A 25,297-nucleotide genomic window follows, 5' to 3' on the forward strand; every position below is an offset into this window, starting at 1 on the left:
CTGTTTCCAAAGAGGAGAAGGCTAGACCACAAGGGCCTGTCCCCAGGAAGCACTTGAGAATCCCAGTCAATTCACCAGAATCAGTCACATACCTGCTAACATCAGCTCCCTTTCTAAACAGTGGTGACCTGAGGAGCCTCAAGGCCCATGCTGATGGCATTTCTTGATAATAAGTGGAGAGTTGCTCACCTTCTGTGACACACACACGGATGTAGAGGGAAAAAATATTTTTCGCAGTATTTTCTTCTTCCTTTCTCAGCCAAATCCTTACTTGGGTTGTTCTGGATTATTCATGCAGCAGCCCTGCCTGTACTGACTGATCAGATTACTGCACCAATGCCTCCATGGCTTTCAAATTCATTTCACAGGTTTCCAAGAAACAGATGCTGATACCTGATAAGTGGCAGCACCTGGCTTCAAAACATGTCATCAGTTCATCAGCCTCCGATGTCTCGAGTAACATCTCAGCTTGGTGGAGAAATCTTACCCTAACTAGCTGACATATTTCTGTGTGGGGAAAATAAAGCTCCTCTTATGTACTTGTTGACGTACTGATTCACACCTTTCCGTTTCTCCCAGAACTATTTAAGAACACAGAGCCCAAGTGAGTGCAATGATCCTGTTTCAAACATTTGGTGCCCCGGCTTCCCATTACATCCCAGAAGTTACCTACTTGTCACAAGCAGCTTTACATGGCTCTATGGCACAACTGAGATTCTTTGAAATACAGTTTTTATTAAAACAAAACCAATCATCATTTGCACATATATTGATTTCGATTATCAGAGGACACAGACATCATTGCATAGGTAACAGAAGAAAATGAGCTACATGAACTGCTTTCTTCATCATTGTAGGGCTCTGCATTTCAGTATTTCAGCCTGCTTTCTGACATGAAGGTAAGACATTGATACAGTGCACACACTCAAAAACTATTACACAATACTCATTAAAAAAAACCACATATAAAACTAGTTTGACCAGACTTGTTTTCCACAAGACCTCTTACCTAGCTGCAAGACAGAATTACCCAGGGAACAAATTGGACCTACACTAACAAGGATCTCAGGAATCTACTTACAGAATGGCAAAAGTGTTGAATAGAGGCACATTAAATAACATGGCTGTCATTCTGTGGCAATGAACAACATACACCTAAGAGCCAGTCATGGCCAATAAAGTCAATGGGAGGATTTGCATCAGCTTACAAGAGCATAAAGGAAAGGAAAACAGTGTTTCTTGCACTGTACTGCCAGGAAAATGGAGCCATGGTGACCACAAAACACGGCTAGATTGCAGTAAAACCATTCGTAAGGCCAAGTTTAGGCACATGGAATTACTAAGGGCAGCAGAGATGGGCAGAGGGAAAATTAGTGAAAGCCCTGCTGCCAGTTTGGCCCCCACAGTCACTCCAAGAAGCCAGCCTGGTGCTGTGGCAGCTTGGGAGAGGGCTGAGCTGGTAGGAGGCAGCTACAGGTGGGGCCCCAGGGGCGGCTGTCCCACTGCATTGGCGATGGCAAGGGCAGTGAGCTCTGCCCCGATGCCTTCTCTTCCCTCCCTGTGGTAGGATTTCAAACAGCCAAGCACATTTCTGCCCTCTCTCCTGAAGCCTTGAATCAGATACTACTGCTTTCACCCAACAAATGGGTTGCTGTCTTCCGACCAAGTCTACTTCCTATACTATTTTAATCCTTCAATTAGTTTCTCTGAGGCCTCAATGCACTCTGATGAAGATCAGTGGAAATTCATTCTCAGTTTCTGGGTGCCTTGCCTGTGTCACACTGACAAATGCACATCAGTGGGTAATTAGCTTCTCGGTCAGTAGATAGGCTGTGCCCATCCATTTCTGTGAACAAAATGCACTAAATCTATGCAGTAAATCTACCCTTAGAGGCAAGACAGTTGTAAAGCACCAAGCACCAATAAACACCAATCAAAACCTAAAGAACCCAGTACTGCCAAACACTGCTGCCAGCAATACTACCGACCAGAGTGGGCAATTCATTTAAAGACTATAAGTAACATATATAGAACACACACAGATACAGTACATCAGACCAAATGAACTCTAAACTGGCAATAACATTGTCTAAAGGCGTATCAGATCTCTCGTTTTAGTTGCTGTCAGTTTTATCATATGCTTATGTCACTGAGATGCTAAGGCTGAAAGGTCACATCATATCTTAGAAGGTAACCATCATTGTAAACATACAGTCTCTGATCTGTGGGGTTATAATCAATACTCTGGATTGTATCTAACTTTTTATCCATAACAACACTAATACTGCCTTCTCGGCCAGTACTTGTGTCATACATGTAGAAGATTTCCTCTTTCCTAGTGTTCATTGGCCTTGTGATGTACAGAATACCACATAACATGAAAGCATTGGAAACAGATGGCTTGTACTGTCTTGTCTGCCAAGTATTTAGCACATCAAGTGTGGTCTCATTGAGTTTGCTAATCACAATGTTGCCCATGCTATTTTCTGTTGAATATATTACCCACAACCCACTTTCATCCACAGCAAAATCTATGTCTTGCCATGATACACCTGCATAAGAGAAACGGTTACCGGTAGCAGCATCTGGAAGTTCCTTCCTCAAAACCATGGTGTTTGTTTTTAAATCATGCTTCACCATATATCTTGAATTATAAGAATGATAGTACAAATAATTATTATAAAGGGCAACACCACTTCCTTCCCCATATGTTATTCTACTTTCATACATGGGTTTAAACAGCAGCAAATCATCAAAGGATCTATAAATTCTGTAGTATTCCAACTGTCTCCCATTTGTGTTCAGTGGTGCAACCCAATAGACTTCCTTCTCTGGGTTAGAGGGAGAGTAATCTCTACCCCAGGAACCATATTTGTAGGAAAATCCTTTCCAGTTCAGCTTTACAATATAGGGCTGACTAACATTCAGCAGTCCACGGTGAATGCAGCTACCTGAAATTAAAGAGAAAAAAACAGGTTTTCCAAATGTCATCATTAGGAGAGAGGTTTTGCATACTGTAGCCTCTAGAGTGTGCTTACCAGGGATTACCTTTGTGGCAAAGCACAGACATAAATGCATAGCTTCATGTGTAAAAGGCTGATTTGGGGCCAAGGTCAGCAACTGAATGGCACTAAGTGTTCCAAGTTGACTCAGAAAGTTAGTAAAAAAAAATAGAGTACATATTATTACAGCTATTGGGGGGGGGAGGGGTGGAGAAAAGATAGGGACATCCATCTTCAGTCACGATTAATTTGCAGAAAATAAGTGCTCACTGCACTGCTCCAGACAAGGGACAGATTTCTGTTTCTACCCATTTGATGCACACCAGCCTGATGCACTAGGAAATCCCTTGGAAAATACAATTTCAGAAACATTTTAGGTTATTTTCTACCTCAGTGGAACTGAGAGCATGGGAGATGGGGAAAAAAGAAAGAGGAGCATCTGATTTCTGTGTATTTCACTGCAGAGGGGAAGGAAGGAACAGCAGCAGCAGTGATTCCAGAGTCACATTTCAGATTAGCATTCTGCTGTCAGAATCACAGCTTTACAACAGTGCGTCACAGCCGCATGGTGCCTTCCACTTCAGGCCCTCAAAGAAATCTGCAGACAGTAACCATCACAGCCTAGAAAACATAGCCAGATATTACTCTAAGTTTTCATGTGAGGGAACTCTAAAGAGAATATGACTTCAAGCTGAATCAGAACAGGTCTGTTTTCCACATATCAACTATGAAGCCATTTTCAGGATCACGGAAAAATGATTTTAGATACTAGAAACACTTTCCTTTTACTCATGGTGAATGGCAGTGACATTCCTGTTTCCTGATAAATTCTCAATATTGTAAGTCACTGGTGGGAAAAATCCTCCACTCAGAAATGTCCATGGGCCTCTGATGAGTCCAAAGTTGCCACTGGCAAAAACCAGCATGCCTTTTTCCAAGTGTTAACATTAGCTTTTTGTATTACTGCCACAAAAGTGTCCCAGATTTCTCATTGTAAGCGTATGTTCACGTGGGGTAATGGAGACAGAGATGTCAAGTGACTGGCACCAGCTCTCAAGCTTAGTGGTACTCCAATGTTTCCCAATTCAGTGGGGTGCTCTAGCTACTAGACAGCCTTCTGTATTAAAGGTGGGTGTATAATATGAATAGACTCAAGTCTCACAGGTCAATTAATGGATAAATTAATGGCCACAAATGTTTGATGTTAATAATACCTGCCTCAGCATGGGAACCCCGCGCACCACAAGCTACAGTGTCAATGATGAAAGTCAAACTTATCTTTTGAGGTTTTAATACTTGTTATGGGTACCATGTCATGACTGCTTACAGCCTGTATGAAAAGAATGGTGGTTCATAAGCTCAGTCATATGAAGGGATGTCTAGCATATAAACAGCCTGTGTCTTAGCACAAAGAAAAAAGAGAAATAACGGAGAGAGCATTTACCTTTTGCACTCAAAGTTGGCCATCCTTAATCAAGGCCAGACAATACTTATGGAGCTAAACTGGAAACTCCTAAAGCCACTGTCAGAAAAAGCCTAGGAGGCATTATGCTCTCAAAGGTATCCTAGTCTGTCCCACAGATAGAGGGAAATGTGGAGACAGACCAATCTGAAGTACTTGGAAAAAGGCTGTGAAACAAGATATGTGGTGAAACATGGACTGTTACAAATAAACAGAAATCTTTTTCTGGTCTGCTTTGCCCAGGGGGGAAGGTGCTCTGCCTCTGGGGCAAGGAAACCTGTGGCCTGAATGTTAGAAACATCCAAGCAAGACGGTAACATTTGTGCCCAAGTGTAAAGTCGATTTAGGCAGTGAAGGTCTCCATGTCTCCTCCTTTCTCAAAATGAATTTCTCTCCTTCCACTCACAGTTTTGTGCTGTCTTGCACTAGTGGCTTGGGGGACACGTGATTCACCTGCAGCCTCCTCTCAACATCTATGGGGAATGTGGGGAGCAGCTTTATATTAAATATAGATCACTACGCTGAGCTAAATCCCTGTGTCCCCAGGCCACGTTGGCAACTTCCTTGGGGTCAGTATTGCCCATGGGAGCAGCCCTGAGTCACTGAGTGCTCAGCTCATGGCAGAGACAGTGACACGAGTTGTGAACAGCCCCATTCTCCTCCCCCAGCCCCTTTTGTGTCCTGGGATTCTTGTGGCTGAAACGTGGAATGACCCTGGCTGAACCAGTGCTTCCCTCCGTGCCACCAAGAATTGATGCGAATCAGCATTCCTGGCTCGGAGCAGATGAGCATTTAAGCATGCACTTAAGTGCTTTACAAAGGATGAGGCCCTGGAGCAGAAACCTCATTTCCAAATATAGCGCACGAGGAAGGCACTGCTGTACAGCTAGCCAGGCTGTATCTCTGGAAATGGCATGTAGCATGGCTAGTAACATGGCCTCAGCACTTGGCACAGATACCAACGTTTGGAGGTGCTTACACCTCAGCTCATGCAAAGAAAGCAAGCTAAGGCAGACAGTGCAAAATGGCTTGTAGCTTGCCAACTCCATAAATCAATTTGAACTGTTTTTTTCTTATATCTCTATTATGTATTGTTACCTCCGGCATGAGGGCTTCTTTCAAGCTGGTGACATACTGAATATATTACTGTGCTTAAATCACAATAAACTTATCTCAGAATTAAATGATTATTAAATGCTCTAAAACTCTTGATTTGTTTAGAAAAATATAGCACCGAAGCTTGCAGGTAGTGAAGCACTGCTAAGCTCATCTATATGCGACCTCAAATAATTTTTCATGTCATTAAGCAGAACACAATTCCAGATTTATTTTAATAATTCATACATTGTTTCATAAATAAAAAACAAACGTGTGTTCAGCAGAGAGACCTTTTTTAACAAAAGAAATAATAAATTATTATTTCTTCCCTTAAAGAGATCTCTCTGCTGAACACTTGTTTGGTTTTTATTTATGAAACAATGAATTATTAAACTAAAGTTAGAAGTGTGTTCTGTTTTAATGACATCAAAAATTGTCTGAGGTTTCTATAGAGTATGTGCTTGATTTTGATTTCCTTGAAAACTCTCCCAGAATTATTATTTTTTTTTACCAGAAAACTCTGTGGTAGTCAGGGGGTGATCTGTCTTCTGCATAGGTTCAGAAGAATTCATTGTTGTTTATTTAATCTAAACTTGCCTCCCTGTCTGCATCTTGTGGGGAAAAAATGCACAAAGGAAACAAAGTGTCATGTAATTTTGTAAATATTAGAAGGTACTTGAAATAAATCCATATGCATTATTCAAACTTTGAAGTTCTTAACTCCTTTCTCCACTGTTTTGGGCCACTGGTAAGTGATGTCCTGGTATTTTTGCCTTCCTTTGTTTCATGCTTATGTAGCAAACAGGCGAGAGGAGGACTAACACAGGTACACACACACGTACTTCTCCTTCTCCCTACATAAAGAACCAGTATCTCAGCTCAGTTGTTTACTAATCCTTCTGATTCATCAGAAAAGGAGCTGGCACTTAGTTGTCAGGACTGGAGGGAGCCTGACTTGCTTGGCTAACGGGCTGCAGAACTGAGCATGAGATGCGTCCTGTTAGGTCTCGCTTCACCCACTTCACTCTGAAGCACTCGCAGAGCACATCAGCTTCTCACTCCAACAATACAGGTGCCAGAAAAACTCCAGCAGCCTCCCCCACCAAGCAGCTGCACCTGATCACAGAGGAGAGGAGACCACAGTTCGCCTATGCAGCCAAAGATCACGAGACAAGGTGGGACCCACATTTAAAGGAACTCCCATGAGGGGCACAGAGACCAGGAGCAGGCTGGTGCTACACTCTCACACGTCCTCCCACGCACCAGGTGTGCACCCTCCTCTCCCATCAGATGAACCACTGCATCCAGATGTGTGAGCTGTCACCAGCCTTACTATGGCTTGAGATACAGAACACATAGCTGCTCAGGGAAAGGTTCATCTTGGCTCCTGCAGTCTCACTGACATAGGAAGACCCACACAGACACCTCAGTCTTCACCGGTATCACGGGGCACAGACACAGGCTGACAGCTGCGTCAGAGAAGACTTACGTTGTCAACATCTAACAGGGGATGAGGTGGAGGGCTGGAGTTCATCTGACCTACCTTCAGGCAACTAAAAATTCAGGTGCCTCAGCTAAGCTCCTTCCATAGCCAATGGAGAAATGCATGTGTCTCCAGGGGCAGTTCAGGCAATCCTGGAGAGGAGGCCCTGGCCAGCTCTTTTCAGGTGCCTGTAGGCACATCTCCCTCTTTGTGTATGGACGTATTCATTTCAAAACACAAGTCAAAACACTTAAAAAACACAGACATCTTGGGTACATAGGAGGTAAAATATAAGGTAAAAGTGAAACCACTATAAGACTCCATTAGGATTGCCTGAGTTTCAGCATTAGGGTACACCAGGTCTTCCTCCTGCTGAGACCTATTCACCAGTAACTTGAAATCCCTAATTTCTAAATGTATAAAAGCCAGAAAAAACAGCTTTTCTCTTTTTTTCCTTTCTTTCGTTTTTTGCCTTTGAGAGTTTCATCTAACTCACTTCTCCCTGCTGCCTCTCTCAGATCATTCCAGTGAGACATGACAAAGAATCTGCTGTCGAGCCCTCAAAGAACCATCCTGGGGTCTTTTCTCTCTATACCTTCCCTGATGCAGCCAGATGAGGTCAGCGCAAAAGAAAAACAAATGGATAAGTATTTCTTCCCACCAGAGTGGTGAGGAGAGAGATGCCAGGAACTGCTGCAGATAGGAAAGCCAGTGATGATGAGGGAATGATTAACTGATTTATTTGAACTGATAACTATTTTATTTTATTAACAGATTTTATTTTTTTTAATTTACTGATTTTATTTTTTATTTACTGATTTTTTTTTTATTTACTGATAAATTTACTGATTTTATTTACTGATCCCCATCTCAGACACTCAGACACCCACCTCTCCATTCGGAAAGAAAGGCACATGGAGACCAGTGATTTCTTTCTATGTTGTTTCAGAACAAGCCTGCTCGCTCTGAGAAATATAGCAGCAAAAGCCTTGAGGGACAGAGTCAGAGGGGCTGTGTACTACAGCACTGAGAAGCAAGAAGCTTTAATTAAACTTGCCTTGAGACTCATGGTCTTAGACAGCTTGGGGACTAGCCAAGCTCTCTCTAGTGCATGTTGCCTACCCAAAATACAGAGGAGAGAGGATGAAGGGGGAAAGAAAACGCAGTCTGGAAACAGGACAAAGAGTCAGTTTAATACAAACATTATAAATATAATATGAACTAAAAGCAGGGCAAGGCCAAATGGTTTGGCAGGAATTCAAGGCATTCGAGCTTGCAGAGAAAACGTATGGAAATTGTGTTCAAATGCGTAAATGAGTGCTAGAGAGCTTCAGAGGCCTAGGTTTGAGCATCCATGCAAAGCCTCCAAAATGACCATCTTAGAAAACGCAGCTCTCTCACATACTTACTCCATCTCCCCAACAAATAACGTCTTCCTCCTACTACTTGTTCCAGATACAGTCTCCAGGACAGGTAATTGCTCTACAAAGTTCTCTGCCCAGAGAATATTTGCCCCCCACTAGGCACACAAAGTCAGGATGCGCCAGTCCTGCGTGGATTAGCAGGGATCTGAGCCTACGTAACACCAGGGTTATCTGTGCAGCTGGCATCTCCCAACAGGCAGGAAACTTGCCAGCCCTCCGCAGTTGCTCTGCCATTCCTTTGTGCCAGCCTCAGAGACCACCTTCACCCTAAAGGTGGCCACGACAATAAGCCCACATACATCTTCCAGCCCTCCCTGCATTCCTATTGCTGGGGGCAGGAGATAGACTCACAGGTAACACCAGAGGGTGTCCTCAGCTGATGTCAGTGGTGGTAATTCTCTGGAAGTCAATGGAGCTATCGTTGTTCATACCACCTGGGCTTTTGGCCTTCTAGGTTATTTTCTGCTCTGTGCTTCCTACACAATGCAGTGACCTGCAAAGGTGCCTGAGCTAGCTGGCACATCAGTCAGGAATAAGGCAACACTAAAGCAATATCATTTTGGTCCCAGATAAACGCTATCCATCTCCCCATCGTGCCCCAGGAAGCAATGCTAAATGATTCTATTACGGTCACAACCCTACGCAGTTGCATTTACCCATCCCAGAGCTATCATGCTGCTCTAGGCATGACTTGCCTGTCCCTGCATGGAGCTGCATTGTGAAGCATAGACTTCCCTTTCCCACTCTGAAATCTCCTGCATCCCACAGACGCTCATGCCAACCACCCAGGCGTAAAAGCAGCCCCTTCCTCCACCACTCATCGAAGGACACAGAATTCTTGTTCCAGAGCTCAGTACTTTCTCACCAAAACAAAGGCTTGCTGTAGGCTTGAAGAGAAAGAGGCTGTTTCTTTCCACACACCGTCACCCTCAATAAATCAATGAGATGCCCTTCAAATACTTTTAAAACATTGCTTTTTTTTTTTTTATTGAAATACTTTAAGCCCTTCCTTAAGGAGCAGAGAAGGGCCTTGAGACTTTGCAATGCAGGTTTTTGTTTCAGCTTTCTCGCCTGCCTGATCCCCAGACAAGGTGTTACTCGCGCATCCTGTCAGAGAAGTGTAGCAGCTGCCCGCGCTGCCATGAAGCCCTAAGGAGATTGCAATAGGAAAGGCTGCTGACCCTAAGGGAAGCTTGTATTTCTGCCTCTCACCTTTCTAAATGAGAGGTTTGAACTAGCTGACCCCAAGGAGATGAGAGGTAAATGCTGGTAGGTGCAAATCTGTGCTCCTTGCAAGCAGGACACTGCTCCTCCTTTTCTGTGGGTTTGTCTAGCTGATTGCTAACCAGCCTATGTGAAAAAGCAAGATCCTTCCCCTGGATATTGTATACAACAGAGCACTTTCTCTCTTACAATACTCTGTCAAAAGGAACCCCCTGTGTATAAAACACTCAGGGGATCAACAGTTTGATAAATCCTCCTGTCTGTTAGCAAGTGGGATGCTTGACCTGGCATACCTAAACTAGTGTTTCCTAAACGGTTTGCTCCAGTGTATCATATCTGACTCTCAAAATTTCTCAGACTATGATTCACTCACAACATGATTTTTCAAATTGAACACACTGTCGAGACAAAAATTATTCCAGTTGTAAACTGATTACCACGTGCCCTGTGATTGTTGATACTTTTATATGAACAGCACTCTGGGAACCACAGATCTAAGCCCCAGAACATAGCCTTTCCTAGTTAAGAAAATAATAAAATCCTAGTTCCACTGAAATCAGCAATAAAGCTCCCACTTATTTCCCTGAGATCAGAATTTCCCACCAAGGTTCTTGACCTTGTGATTTAGAAGAATCTTTTGCCTGTGAAGCAAAAGGAATCTTCATGCAAAGCTACCTTCTGGAGCTTGCATACCAACAGCTTCAGTACATCAACTGTTGCTCGTACGTTTCCCAAGTAGCATTAGAGCAAAATTGCCATGACATAGGTCACTTTCACAGGAACTATTAAAAATCAAAGCTGGTCAGAAAAAAGCATAGTTTCCCACAAAAAAAGGTAATCATTTTGAAAAAGAGAAGGGGGGGGTAGAAATTCATTTTCACACTGCAAGAGAGAGCAAGATTACAACTTTTTCCAGTTGAAAACAGCTACTGTGTCTGGGTTTGCTTCCTGCCCTCATTTTCCTTTTGAGCTCGTTGATGAAACATTAGGAGCTGTCTGCTCAATTTTTCAAGAGCTAAGTAGTATCATTACAGTTGTATTTAATATTAACAAAGGGAAATCTCTGCATTTACTGTTCCACCCATGTATTATGTTGTTTCTTATCTGATGTACAAGAGAAATGTTTACCTGGTGGGAAATAAGGGGGTACTGTAGTTTTGTTTGTGCTCTCTTCGCACTCTTTCAGTCGATTCTGCAGAGATACAATTTGTCGACGAATTTCAAGGATATTGTTTTTGTCCAGTGATTCTAGTTCATTTACCAGTATAGTCAGATTAGTGATCTAGAAAAAAAAAAAAAAGGCACATTTACATTTCTGTCAGCTTTATTTTACAGATATTTGCAGGCAAGGTTGATCATATCATAGAAGATGCTACAGAACAGGTTTTTAAGAAATATCCCTAAGAATAGACCTTATACTGCTAGCCTGAACTTCACATTTCCAGCAGAGGTATGCGACCACAAAGAAATGCTTTAACACTCAGATGTGTACCATAATGCAAAAATACAGTGTTATTTTATGCATAATATAAAAATATCCAGTACATCTTAGGCAAGTACTAGCTATTATTTATAAAAAGTACTTATTCCAACCTTACAAAAGTATCTGGAAATTTTATTTGCAAAGATAAATAATGTTCCCAATCACCTACTTGATTATCTAGAGGACAATGGGGAAAATGATATTTCACTTTCCATCTGAAGTAATTATTCTCTCTAGGTGAGTGATTAATTACAATTTTGCAAATGTGATTTATAGTCTGCTGGGAAGGTTATAGTCTTTCCCACTTCTTGATTTCATATTGATTGGGCCACTGCCCTAGCAACCAGAAGCTAATTTTTTAATTATCTAAGTTAAAGCACAGAGGCTTTCAAGCATGGGAGGTCTATAAATTAATATTTATTATAATAATTTCATCAGCTCGTGTGCTTAACACTATGCAAAACTGTTAACTTTCAGGCAGATAGTTGGCAAAAATAAAGAGGTCCCCATTTGTTTTGAGGTTTCTTTGCTTTTCTGTGTTCTGTATCAAGGAAAAACATGTTAATACATTTAAGGTCAAGCTTTCTTTTAATTTATGCTGATGAAATGCTAAAATAATTCCACTGGCTGCAGTAGAGACAGGCTACATTTCCTCAACCTAAACGCTAAAGAGAAAATAGACTATCTGTATTTTTGAACCCTCTGTGGCTAATTAAGAGTCTGGCAATACCTCCAAATATATTTGCTCAACGATGACATTGCTTCCAACAAGGCTGGATTTCAGCTGAGTGACCAGTCTCTCTAGGTCACTGATTTCCACTTTCAGTAACTGAAAGTCCAGCTCTGTGTAAGATATACTGCTCTTCTCCATATGCTCCACTCTGATGGTTAGATTAAGGATACGCTGCTGATACAGTTCAATCATTTTTGAGTACTCTCTAACCTTAAAGAAAAAAAAAAAAAGGTACATATTCAAGTCCAGGTTAGCAAATAAAACAAGCCTGTTTGTTTGACATCTTTATTATATTTCTGAGTACCCCATGCATAACTTCCACATACTTGACATATATATTCTTCACATAAACTACATAAATGAAATTCTCATCACATACATAAAAAATGTAAAATTTAACCCTCATTTATTGTTGGCAGTTCCACAAAGTCCCCTCAGGAATGCCTGGGGATAACTGAAGGCAGAATTTTACTTGCAGTCTTCCATTTTTTTAATTCTTTGCCAATATTGTCTCTGTGAGCTAATTTTATCCTCAGTATGCCAAGAACTTGCACTGGCAAAAATTTTATTAGGAAATCTGCAGTGTATTATCTCACAAAAGCAACCCAAGGAGGCTGAAAAATGCAATAAAGGTTCCCCAAGTTTTTCAGCTTCATTTCCTATTAACTCTGAATCCAAATAGGATTTTACCCTGCGTACATTTGAATTGTGTCAAAAGTTGGCAGAACTGGTTTGGGGGTTGTCTTTGGGCAGGGGGGAATGTCTAAACACAGTGTTAAAAATGAAATCTGGTTTAAATGAAAGTGTAGAATTTATTGCAGGCTTTAGCTACAGTAATTTACATAGCAGCCTTTTCAGCCTTTGAACCATTAAACAGTTGTCCGGATAAATATAGTTTCACACATGTATCTGCTGAGGTAAAGGTCACAGCACAAGCATTGTGATGCAGAATGTTAAGAATATTATATGGATTTGGGACATTCCTTGGAAAATATCAGTTCCTTGAAATTTAACACTTTGGGAAAGATAGATACATAATTTCTCTCCTATATGCTTCATAAAAGTCATGTCTGTCTTCCCTTAAATCAATATTATTATATCACAAAAGGTAAGAAGTAGGAATAAATATAATTAGTTTGTTCCACCAGTGACTCCATATTTATACTCTCAGATGGTGTCTGTAGTATAGGTCCCTCTCTCTACAGCACTATGATTTCCATAACTATTATTTCTTTGACTGAAAGATTTTTAGCCCACATCATCTCAAACATACTTGCATTATCTTAACATAGAACGAAAGTCAATATTTTTCCCCATTGGGTCTGGAATGGCCTCTAAAATCCTGTCATGGTGTGAAGACCACGGACTCCTTTTTCTCCTTTTCTGGCAGCAGCCCCTGGGATGGGAACCCCAACAAACACACTTATCAAATAATTCCTTTCAATTTTGATTGAATCCCTTGTGTACCAAAGAGGAGGTATGGGAGCTCATGGCGTGGAAATTCATGAAGGGCAGAAAGGATCCTTTCAGATCATAAGATATTCAGTGATGTGGTTTAAGAAGGAAAAACATAAGTGAGAAGACCCTCTTTTCAAAAGTATACTTTTCAATAGTGGCACAATTACACTATAAATCTGAGCGAACCCCTCTGCACGCACATACATAACATACACCAAAACCAGGCTGCTCAATCCCGCACATTTAAATCAGGGTTTGAAGCAGATCTTCTGTTCTAAATGTGTGCAGCCAGATTTTGAGCTGCTCTGATATAATCTGGCATGTCTCCATAAGCTGCAGCAGAAGCACCCTGACTCATAACACTGGATGCTCTAGATGTCCCAGGTCAAGCCTGGGTAACTTCAAGCTAAGGAATAACTAAGTTATTTATTACAATTAAAAATGAAAAAAATAATAACATATAAAGACTTAGGCCTAGCTCCTTGTATCTGGCTGACAACAAAGACAGCTGGGATCCCGTGTTCAGGAGGGAACAGTAGGAAGAACTGGACAATGTTCTTGGTAAAGCCAGATGTAGTTGGACCTCACACTTTCACTGATCACCAAAATCAGTTTTGAGCTGAAAGATATCCTCAAAAAAATCTTTTGAAAAAATTCAATGTTTAAACTGTGTGTCTAGAGTTTGCGCAACAAAAAAGAAAGCATGTATGATTACAGCCCGAGAAATAGAAAGCAGACCCATGTCTGAACAAAATTGCACTGCTGTGTGAAGCTACGTACATCATAGAGATATTTGGAAATCTATCTAGGTATTAATAACCTTTCTCACAGTAATACTAATAGTAATAATAGTAATAGTAATAATAATAATAATAATAATAATAATAATAATAATAATAATAATAATAATAATGCAATACAGACCAAACCTACAAACCACTGAAATAAACAGACTGATGGAATTAGTGATGGCTACTCATTAGTGAGAAACTTGTGAATTTGGAGTTTTCTCCAGGGTCCTGAGAGCCTGGACAAAATGCTGAGGGCTGGAACAAGGCATACATAGTTATTTCAGCCCTGATTGCAGAGTGCTGCAGGACACAGACCTGAAGTTCTCCTCCCACATCAGAGGGCTTTCACTCAGTCAACCATCTAGGTCATTTAAGGACATGTCAACACCATCCAGTGGAGTATAGCTGAGAGATATCCATACAAGTTGAGCCTGAACTAGCCCCAACACTCTGCAGGGCTCTATACAGCCACACCAGCATCGCAATGAACTTAAGCGAATAGCTCCCCTGCCAAATTATTGGACAAATATAATTTTATCAGCAGTGCTGCTCTAACAGGTCTATACTGCTTTTGCAGACAAATCCAGCACATATGTCAAGCCTTGCAATGCCCTGTGTGGACATTCCCGCCTGCTCAGATCTGGCTTAGGAGTTTCTGTAGTTCAGAATTATCAGTTGAAAAAGGAACATGATGTTGCTCTGTTGCTTGGCAGATAGATTTAAGCAGCTTGTAATCTCTGCTCTTCTACTGTGTCTACCTGCTAGGGACTGGCTGTTGTCTCTTGACAGGTTGGCACAGAAATTCTGTGCATATCCCATATTCAGGGATACAGACCAATAACTAGTACTGATTGCTGCCACATTTGTCGTAAAAGCCTGAAGCAGGGTATGATGAGTGCATAGGGCTTGTATTAGCCCTTTGTTGGAAGAGAATGGAGCGATGTGAGGCATGTGTAGGAAAAAAATTCCTGTTTCAGTTTTTCCTCCTTTCCAAGCATTGTCACCCTCGTGGAATGAAAAGGGCAGGAAAAATCTGCAGTGCTCATCTAATGTGTCGTTTACCTGCAATTGGTATTTATCAACACAGGTTTTGCAGCATGCAAACAGACACTTCTCCAGCACACATTTGGAGAGTACAGAAGGGGCAACAAACGTGCAAGATGAAGATGTAAGAAAAAAGTGGGAGGACTGAGAATAAGAGGATAAGAGACTGAGGATAAGAAATAAGTGACAAAACCAGCAACTCTATGAAGTCACTCAGCCTAGGACGCTGGCTTTGGTCAGGCCTGACCTCTACAGATCTGTAAGGAGCAAGGTTGGCAAGCAGTCTGCAAGCTGACACCGAGAAGAACTCCACTGCAGGTTAACCTATTTTGAAAACAGCTGTTCCTGGCAGAGGGCAGACATGCTTTTTTTCTCCTGTTTTTGTGATGTGAGGATGTTGTGGCCGTTGTGAACCAAGTTCTGAAAGGCACTTTCTCTCCTTGGGATCACGTGCTGATCCATCCCTGTTATGGAGGTGTCCTCTCCCCTTTTCTATTGAGAGGAGCAGCCAATTCCCACTTTGCTTCGAAAGGTTAATTTTCTTCTGTAATCATAATTATGCTGGCAAAGGTTGATGTGACAGAGGAAAAATTAGTCTGGTATTTTCAGCCTACGGTTTGTACTCATTTGGCACACGAGAGCATCTCTTTATCTGCAAGCTTCCTTGCCTGCTGATTCTATAAAAGGACCCCCTTGCTTTTTGAATTAGCCTACAATCAGGCAAAAGGTTAACGATTCAATCAGGTTGTTTATCTGGGACTTCTAGCACATGGAAAGCATCCTTAAGAGGGTCCAATCCTGTAGCTCTTACCCAGGAAAAGCTCCCATGAGCTTCAAAGGGTGTTTTAGAAGAGCGACTAAAGCATGGATTCTCAGAGTCAAGAAAGGAAGCACTCAGTAGAAATGCCCGCCCCTGTGGTAAGACTAGGTTATGTGATTCCCTAGGAGTTTGCTCAGGACCATTTCTAATAATGATCACTAATAAGAGCTTGGCTTTTCTCCATTTCATTATTTCCTTCTTTCTATGAGTATTATGACTAAAGTAATATACAGGATTGTATAAGGAGGATTTTTTTCCACAAATGGAAAGGTGAAGAAATTTTAAGCATGGAGACTCATGCATCACAAGATCTCAGATTACTTAAGTTCAGATATCAATAGGGCAATGCTTGACAGCTTTCTTCCTTCTACAGAAAAACAACATAACTGAGAAATCGTACACACATAGAGTTACACCAAAATTCAATCTGTTCATTTTCATTTTTGACCCAAAATGTCTCTTTGCCTATATCACACCAAAGTATATGTCACACTTTATCTAACTAGATGCATTGTAACACGTCTTGCCTGATCAGTCTCGACAGGATGAAATTCAGTGAAGCCTCAGTTAGGTCAAGAATTTTCACTGTCTGCGGCAAGAATTGAAAGCCAGGGTCAGTGTCTACACTGCAGTACACTGCTGGGCACCTAAGGATGACCTGGACATTAAAGTCCACGGCGCGGATTCAGCTTGCCCTGAATTTAGAGGTGAATTTCAGATACAAATCTGGACACCTAATTTTAGGTATCTATAGTAACCTGTGTCTTTACATAAGCAAGATGTCTGAACTCAATGGAGATCTGAGGTTGTCTACACAGAGAGGTCAAGCAGCACTCGAGATGCTCTGCAGATCTGCATGGCTCTAGCAGATAAGTCATACATCCTAAAGGAAACATGCACCCTTCTGAGGAAAGTACTGGTAAGAGACTGGTTACACCAGAGCAAGTGACTGGGAAAGGTGGTACACAAACACCTTGAAGAATCATGCCAACTTTCTGGCTGGGAATAATGTCCCTGATCCTGTCCCAGTGCGATTAGCTTAAAATGCTGGCACTGACCACAGTGGCAACAGTATGGGGACCTGAAATCTCAGCGATTTTCATGGATCATTAACTCCAAGCTACACCTCCATGTTGCAAGGGATCAGGAAACTCCTGTGCTTGGAGGCAGTGGGACTTCTGTCAGCTTGCCCTTCATATCCCTGCTGACAGCTGAATGTCTTTCATTGTTAGCTCCAGTTCTTTCAAAAGAAATGATTTGAACTGAAAGATCTTACCACAGGATCCTCCGCCTGTTGTTGTGTTTTTTATGCACAACTTCTTATCTGTTCTTGATTATACCAGAGGAGGTTTATGAATATTTATGGTTAGAATTTATAATTTAATGCTGTGCCTTTTCTGCTGATTAATTCAAGGACACTTCATTTCTTAAGATGCTTGGTTCCTGAAGAAAACACTTTCTGCTGGACACCTAATCTGAATCCTGAATATTTATCCACTATCAAAAGTCAAAGACAGATTTCTGTCTTCACAGGCAGCTTCACCCAGTGCACTGCAGCAAGTGTAGGTTTGCCTGAGTTCCTCAAAAAATGGATCTGAATTCATGCAACAAGCAGCCAAAGTAGTGTAAGGTGTGTTTGTCTTCAACAACAATGCATAATTCAGCAGTCTCACTGCCACAGCTTCAGATGTTGACAAGGGAAATATTTGATTTTTTTAAATTTTTTTAATCTGTGAGAGCAGAAGAAGTGAAGGGGCAAATATTCACCTACTTCTTCACTCTGGGCTGTGGTGACCTTTCTCCTCTTTCCCTTCATTTCCCTCTTACAATCTGGCTGGCTTGATACAAATAATAACACATGAAAGAGCAGGAGGCTTGGCTTCCTATAGCTCTGTGTAGCAATCACAAACCAATAAAACTGAGCCAAAAGAGGAAAAACATAACGATTCTTCCAAAAATACCATATGCCTCCAGCTGCAAAGGCCTCGAAAAGAGACCTAAGGATATTCAAATGTATGACATGCTGCAATATCAAAGATTTGAGATTTAATCACCCTTCTTGTTCTTACAGAGCCCTCTTTCCTGGTGTTTGAAAGACAGGTCACAGAAATCCACTCACTGCTGTACTTTTTCACAGGCAACCATTTTCCAGCAAAGACAGAATTGTTATATTTATAAGAAAAGAACACCTTACTTGAGAAAGCTCTCTCTCAAATTTCTCCAAGAGCATTGTGGCTGTAATTTCCAATTGCTCAGCCTTCTGCACTGGAAAGGTAGTATCCGGCAAGTACACAGAGCACTGACAAGTTCCCTCGTCATCCACCGAGCCGGAGACATTGGCAAAGAGCTGCAATAACAAATCAGTGAGGAAAAAAGTGTTAATATTCTTCTCTGGAATCAGTAGCTAATGCCTGACAATAATAAGAGCTATGACAATCATGAGATCGACAACTTTGTTACTAGACATCTTTCACCTTTTTCTTCCAAGGAATTCAAAATATCTAGCAATTTTTTATGACTCAGCCTTACAAATCTTTCTGAAAATAGCTAAATATTGCTGTAAAGGTTTTACCATTGGAAAAAACAGAGGCATATAATAGTTCTTACTTTCCCAGTCTTGTGGACAATGTTCCTAAGATAATGAAATAACTTTTCCAGCAGATGGAAAAGCACACAACAGCAGGAAAATAACAACTTAGTAAGTTAGGTCTTATAGCTACTGTTCTGTTAATCTGAATTGAATTGATCTGATCATCTATTCATTTCCATCCATAGAGATGAAAGAACCGAAATAGAACTAGTAACAGGGAAAGTTTTGAAAAGAAAAATGCTTCATTTGAAGTTTCACAGTCAGCCCCAGCAAATAGACATATGCATATAATTATACACCACTGAAAGGTGACAAATTAAATATGCAGGCTCAGCCTAAGGTAGAGATACTTATTTTGCTACAAAATACTGCACGTAACACCCACACATCACAACCCGCTCATCCACGTTTGTGGATAGTTTGCAAAGCTATTGCCCATGCCATTAGCATGAATCACCTTGTCCTGGCTGTCTGCATATTCAAAGCATCACCACTGGAGCAATGGGTATGGTGTATGGAAAGGTCAGGGCTGGCAATTCATGATCTTGCCATAATTTACAGCCAAAGCACATAATTTCTTATAAACACCAGGCTGAATACTGAGTGTGTTTCAAGCAGTTCTTTTTTGTTTGTACACAAAATGTTTCCCAGTTCATAAACCTATCACGAATGTATTAATAAAGATATTTGATGTTACTTTAAAATATTCTGGCACACACTTCAATGTGGCTGCATATTTTAAAACTACAAGCTTGCTCTTTAAATACACTTCTTTCTATAATCTCTCCTCCTGCCTTGCAGAAATCCCAGTTATTCATGTGTTTTCTCTTTCTCTCTTCCTCTTAGAAATAAACAAGCAAACAACAAAACTATCTACTGAAAGCTGACATTTCAGCACTTCTTCCCTCGCTTTTTCACAGTGATTTCGACTAACTTCCTCACTGCCAAACCAGCCCAGAACATGCACTGATGGCCAGCAGCAAAGCTGTCTTGATCTGTGAGCCCAAGAAGAGAACAGCAGCAAGCAGGAATGATCCCAGCTCACACTTCTGGCAACCTCTTTACCACAGCACACATCTGATTTTGAAAGAAAGCATGAAAAGATGTTTTATCTATGTTATTCAAGCACCATGGGCCTTAAAACTTCACTCATAGCCAGACTGCTGAAGACATGTAATATGAAAGGAAGCAGAGAAGTATTTCATGGCATTCCAGAATGTCCCAGCACATAACTTCCATTGATCTCCCTGCCAGGTAGGTTACCAAAGCACTTCTGAATATCCCACTGAGAACATACTGCAAACTGTTTCTAAGTTTCCAAGTATTTTTGAATATATGGCTATCAGTACCTAAATTACTATGAAAAACAGGTTCCTAAGTCACTTAGATGTTTCTGCACCTCTGAGTCCTCTGTGTATGGCCATGACTGGGATGGAAAGTTGCTCAGCAATAACAAAAGAAACAGATGGGGGGAGACAAAAGAAGAAATAAATGTGGCTTAGTGAGTACATGGGACTTTCTCTAAGACCGTTGTGCACTAGCATGCTAATTTTTGTGTAGAAGGTATTGTATTCTATCCCTTCTGAGTGTAACACAAATATAATATATATGTGTATATGTATACCAAGAGAGAGTATACTTTACATAGTATAGTATGTACTATACATATGTTTCCATATATAGTATAGTGCAAACCACACATTGTGTACTCTGCTATAAACTACAGTCCTGACTATATATAGCCATCAGTTTATCTAGAGGTACCGTGCTTACTCCATGTGCTAAATAAACCATTCATAAATGTATTCAGATGATCTCTCAATAAAACTCCAACTTGTACCTTTATCATTGTATTTTAACATTTGTGTTATGAGAGCGCCTTGAATTGCAGGCAGAGCTTCATTGAAATAAGTGCAGCTTATATGCAAGCCAAGAGACAGTTTTCCCAAAGGAAAAGACAGCCTGGGCAGACAGAACTGCTTCCATTCTTCCTTTGACATTACAAACATTGGGATCATGATGTTCACGAGACCAAGAAGCATTGTTTAGTTAAAAGCCCCTTGGGTCAGTAAGTGCTTCAATCAAAATATAATACCAGTCAAATGATAACCATATAACAAAAAAGCCTTCCCTCATCCTGTAGAAAAATGCACAAGATAGATAGGCTGTTATTTTTGATGGAATTGTATGATTTTAAAGTTTAATAGTTTACACTGAATGCTTAAAAGAGAGCAAACTGTCCAGGCCTACAACAAGGACTTGACAGCAACATTTCACTCTGTAAAATTAAGCTGTTACATATACATATTTGAAACTATGAGAAATGTTCCTTTTCCACATCCCTTCAGTTTAAGAGAGGGAGTAGGAGCTGGCAGGTACTTGATTTTCTGAAAACCAGGAAATTTATTCAGCTGCCTAAATGTGGATATAGGGTTACATCCTCAAAACAGCCTAGCCATTTCAGTGCTTAATTTCCAGCTACACTGTAGCCCACTGGCATTCACAGCTCTGAATTAGCTACTTGCTCTTCCTAAGACAAAGAATGGGATCCACAGAAACCACACAGCAGGGACAGAGGCCACCTCAGCTTGGCAAGGAGATGGATGAGGTTTGGGTCTTGCTACTGAGAGAGAGACTCCTAACTCCATTTAACTTTCTAAATCCTCTACTGGAGCCAGAGACTTAACTCTCTCTCAGAAGAGGTCCTTCCACACATCCCAGGTGCCACACTGGGCTAGCCTGGACAACAGAGACCTGCCATTGAGCTGTCTACCACCTCTGACCTGATCTGGAGCTGTGCTTTGGACAAACCCGGTTCGTGATACTAGGTTGCAGGATCATGCAGAGCAAGTGTGTCCCATTCAATCTGCTCGAAAGCAAACATGTTATTAAGCAGTCACTGACAGAGAAAGGGAAAGAAACCAAACCCTGAAATCTGCAGACCATGGACTTGAACGCTGTATGGAAAGGCACAGAAATCAGATTCAAGTCCCTCTGTCACCAAACAGTTGAATAAAATTTGAGCTAAGTAGAACAGGAAGAATCAAGATTTTCTCACCCCCAGCAACCACAAGTGAGCACTTCTCAGAAGATTGTTTCAAGGCCCTGCTCTGGTTTACATGGAAGGACAGTTGAAAAGAAATCTTCCCCTTCCTCCAGGGAGGCTGTAACCGCCAAACTCTTTGGTACATTGCCACCAAAACCCCATGGCCCCAGCTGTTTCATGTCTGGGGTCCAGTTCAGTAGTCACAAGGGCAATGCCAGAGCTTTGGATGTGACTTAAGGCATTGAATGACATGGCAGCAGCACTGATGATTTTGGGAATTCATTACTGCCTAAAATCCTGGATATGCAACACCTAAATGCCTTTTCCTGGGCAGCCTGACTGGTGAATATTTATCAAGGTTAAATGTCTGAGTGACTGTGTAGCATTTAAAAAATGGGGCACAAGTTCCTAATTTTGTTTTTTTCTGGACTTCACTAAAGAACAGTAATGGTCATACCTTTGGGGGAGTTTGCAGGTCACCAGTCGTCTTGCTAGGCTGAGCCAGATACAGAGGTGTCGTACTGAGATGAGAAGTCTAAAAAGCAAAGGAAAGTCTTTTTCAGTGTGAATTCCTGCATATGGCACCATCCCTTCCCCACCAGCTAGCCCCCATCCTGCAGCTCCAAAGCACTTTGATTTTATTATGGGAGCTATCCCCAGCAACTGTAAAATTAATTGGCTTTTCTGATCTGCTGCTGAGGCAACTAACGTTTCCCCGGGCACAGTGTCACTTCATAGACACCTCTTCTTGCAGAAAGGCTCTGTGTGACCAGTGCAAGGCAGGGGACACTCAGCGTGCCCGGGAGGTGTGAGCTGGGGCTCTGACAGGCAGCCCCGGCAGATTGCATGGCAGTCTAAAATGACAGTACCGTGCCCCCCTGCCCTAAATCCAGGGACTAGTGTCCTCCCAGCAGGGACATCCACTCCTCGCTGCCTGGCTCTCACTCCAGCCTCTCGGCGCAGGACTCGCTGCCCCTTTCACGCCAAGCTGTCAGGCTGCGAGCTGTGACGGCTGGGTCACGCATCCCGCTCTCCTACTAGCACCACGGAGCGGGCAGCATCCCACTGCGGGGAGGGAGCAGCAGGGGAAGCCACCACACTGCCAAGGATACAGCCAGGTCCACCTTGGGAGTCTTATGTAGTAAGACAATATACATCCCCTTTAACTTTCATCTCTGGCTGGCGCCTGCCTTCCTGTCGCAGCAAGGAGAGTGGCTGTCACCCTGGCACTGTACTGTGTGTCCCTAAAGGTCTACTGCGTCCCCACGTCGTGTGCAGAGCACAGTGCATTGCCGTAATGCAGCACACTATCACCTGTAGTGGGGTCTCACCAAAATGTGTGGCAAACTGGAAACCGCAGCAAGACACTCGCAATGTCAAATGGTGCAACAGACCGAGCATCAAATGGTCTTCCCCCGCAACAGGACACCTACCACTGCATCCTTCTGCATTTCCCAAATCCCAGCCGGAGCCCCATTCCCAAGCCAGGGAATGGTGGGGAACTCCAAATGGCTGGCAAAGGGCAGGTCTATTAAAGGGCACAGCATAAACAAGCTTTTGTGGGACAGTTTGTCAAATAAACCCATTTGAACAAGCATTTGTGTGCTCATGTGATTACACTGAACATGGGGTGGGGAGCTAGTAGCAATTGACAGTGGTAGGACAGAGAGCATCACAAATTGTGTAAATTACACAAACTGGGGACTAGCTTAAAGCTAAGCAGACTGAGGAGAAATGTCTCCCATATTAAGCTTTCTTATCAGCTTATCAGCTTATCAGCATATATTTACACCTCCATCTTGACTTTTGCAACTTTCCGTTCCTTGAGCAGCTAAATGCATCTTCCCAGGGGATGCTGACTTCACTGCCTGCATCCACAGCACTCCCAAACTTCAAAACATATAAATAGGGGCACACAGGATTTTCCTGGCTGGTGACTAAACCAGACAAATCAGAAAGAGTCATTGGGAGCCAAAATGGTTTTTTTTTTCCAAATTTTAACTAAAAAATACCAAAAGCCAGTCCCTTTGGGTCAAACAAAAGCAAAATGTTTTGTTTCATTTGGAAGAGATTTTAAGTTATTTGCAAAATTTTCTTCTGATAATTTAAGCCCAATTTTAAATTTAAAAAGAATGAGACAGTACAAAATCAAAACAAATCTCTCACTAACGTAATTTTTACTTTTTGCATTATTTTTTTTTTTCAAAGTTTTCTCTTTTCCCTTGCTCCCTGGATTTGTTGGTGGGTTTTGGTTTTGTTTTGGTTTTTTCTGATTAACAGCTTTGATTTGAACTTCTCTCTTGCCCAAACAGACACAGTTTTATGGGGAAGAGGGAGAGCACCCCACAAAAACCACCCAGCATGCCTTTCATATGCCTGGTCACAGAATACGACAGCAATCATGCAATTGGGAAAGCCTGCACCTCCTAACTCCATATACATCAAAGATGTGGATCCTTTCCTGCTATAAGCCCTAGCTAATTAATTAGAAGCTACACAGAGCATTTAATATCCACCCAGATCCTCGCTGGGACTTGCACTCATCTAACCAAAGGCAGAATTTGACTCTGATTTTAAACCTGTGCCTCACTTTTATATTTATTACCCAGTCCCAATACATTAGTTGCGGGGAGGATGGAGGAATACTTTAAACTTTCTCCATGCAGAGATCTCAACATTTGCCTAATAATTTTCCAGTAACCTTAAAAGATTTTTCAGCAATCTAAATTACATGAGAAGACAAGAAAGCACCAAAGCTCAGGTTATGAGAGCTCCATCTTACCACTTCTGTTGTTGCCATTGTTGTAGCCAGAGCAATCATGCTTTGCATGAGGAGCAGCACAGCCACCTGTGTGTGCTTCATCTTCTCAGCCAGCAGCTGTGACAGCAAAGGGACAAACGAGATCTTTTATAGTAGAGTCTGGGGATTTCCCCAACCAAACCTTAAGGAACTTGCATGATATTTTTTTAAGTGGTTGGAGAAGTGATGTCATGAAGTCATATAATAACAGGTGCCAAATACTAACATACAAAGAACATAGGAGTTATTCACCATGAGAAATTCACTACATCCAGTTTCCTAACAGGAACACTTTCCCATATGGTGCAGTATCTAATCTTAATCTTGGTTATGCAGAACATCAGGTGCTTATTTGCTAGGGCAGGTAGATAGCCATTTCCTCTTACAGTGACTCAATCACAAAAATTCTTATAGATACCTTCTAAGTTATGCAGATAATACATGTCTGGGTGGTATTTATTATTTCTTATAGGTATAGAGAAGAGGAGGTCAGGTTAGACTTTTCACACACCAGAAACATCCTCCCCTTATTTCAAAGGCCAACAGACCTTTGACATTAAGTAAAATGCACAGGGGTCTTTACAGCTTTCCAGTTCCCCCAACTCTCACATAGCACAGGTGGGACACAAACAGACTATCTCCTCCCATTTCCTTCCCAGTAGGCTTATGCCTCGTACATTAACACTATGTACCCATTGCTTACTGCTGCATTAACACTGTGTACCCATCAATGCTTACTCACTTGCTCTCTTTTCACGGAGCTGCATGCCACCTGACCACAATGATTCACTGTCCTGTCTCTAGAGCACTGATCCAGAAAGATAAAAAAAGTCTACAGG

At 41.7% G+C, this 25,297-nt stretch overlaps 1 protein-coding gene across 1 annotated transcript; it reads right to left on the reverse strand.

Annotated features, from left to right (window-relative positions):
- Positions 1-715: 715 nt before the first annotated feature.
- On the reverse strand, positions 716-24,555 carry OLFM4 (olfactomedin 4). The gene is made up of 6 exons (XM_009467228.2): positions 24,441-24,555; positions 22,116-22,193; positions 18,217-18,369; positions 11,907-12,119; positions 10,822-10,975; positions 716-2,951 (listed from the first exon to the last, which is right to left on the reverse strand). Exons 1-6 carry the CDS (start codon positions 24,519-24,521, stop codon positions 2,158-2,160), a joined length of 1,473 nt encoding a protein of 490 aa, XP_009465503.1. The 5' UTR covers positions 24,522-24,555; the 3' UTR covers positions 716-2,157.
- Between the last annotated feature and the right edge of the window lie 742 nt (positions 24,556-25,297).

Source organism: Nipponia nippon, unplaced genomic scaffold (genome assembly GCF_047370975.1).
Source record: "Nipponia nippon isolate SJK-2023a ecotype South Korea unplaced genomic scaffold, ASM4737097v1 scaffold_2, whole genome shotgun sequence".
Classification (NCBI taxonomy): domain Eukaryota; kingdom Metazoa; phylum Chordata; class Aves; order Pelecaniformes; family Threskiornithidae; genus Nipponia; species Nipponia nippon.

What these genes read in the sequence shown, in the direction of transcription:
- OLFM4 (XM_009467228.2), bottom strand. Translation starts at nt 24,521, where the DNA reads ATGAAGCACACACAGGTGGCTGTGCTGCTCCTCATGCAAAGCATGATT. An exon ending in TTGAGCAAATATATTTGGAG is followed by an intron (nt 10,976 to 11,906) that starts GTATTGCCAGAC and finishes TTTTTTTTCTAG; the next exon opens with ATCACTAATCTGACTATACT. An exon ending in ACCCCCTTATTTCCCACCAG is followed by an intron (nt 2,952 to 10,821) that starts GTAAACATTTCT and finishes CTTTAATTTCAG; the next exon opens with GTAGCTGCATTCACCGTGGA.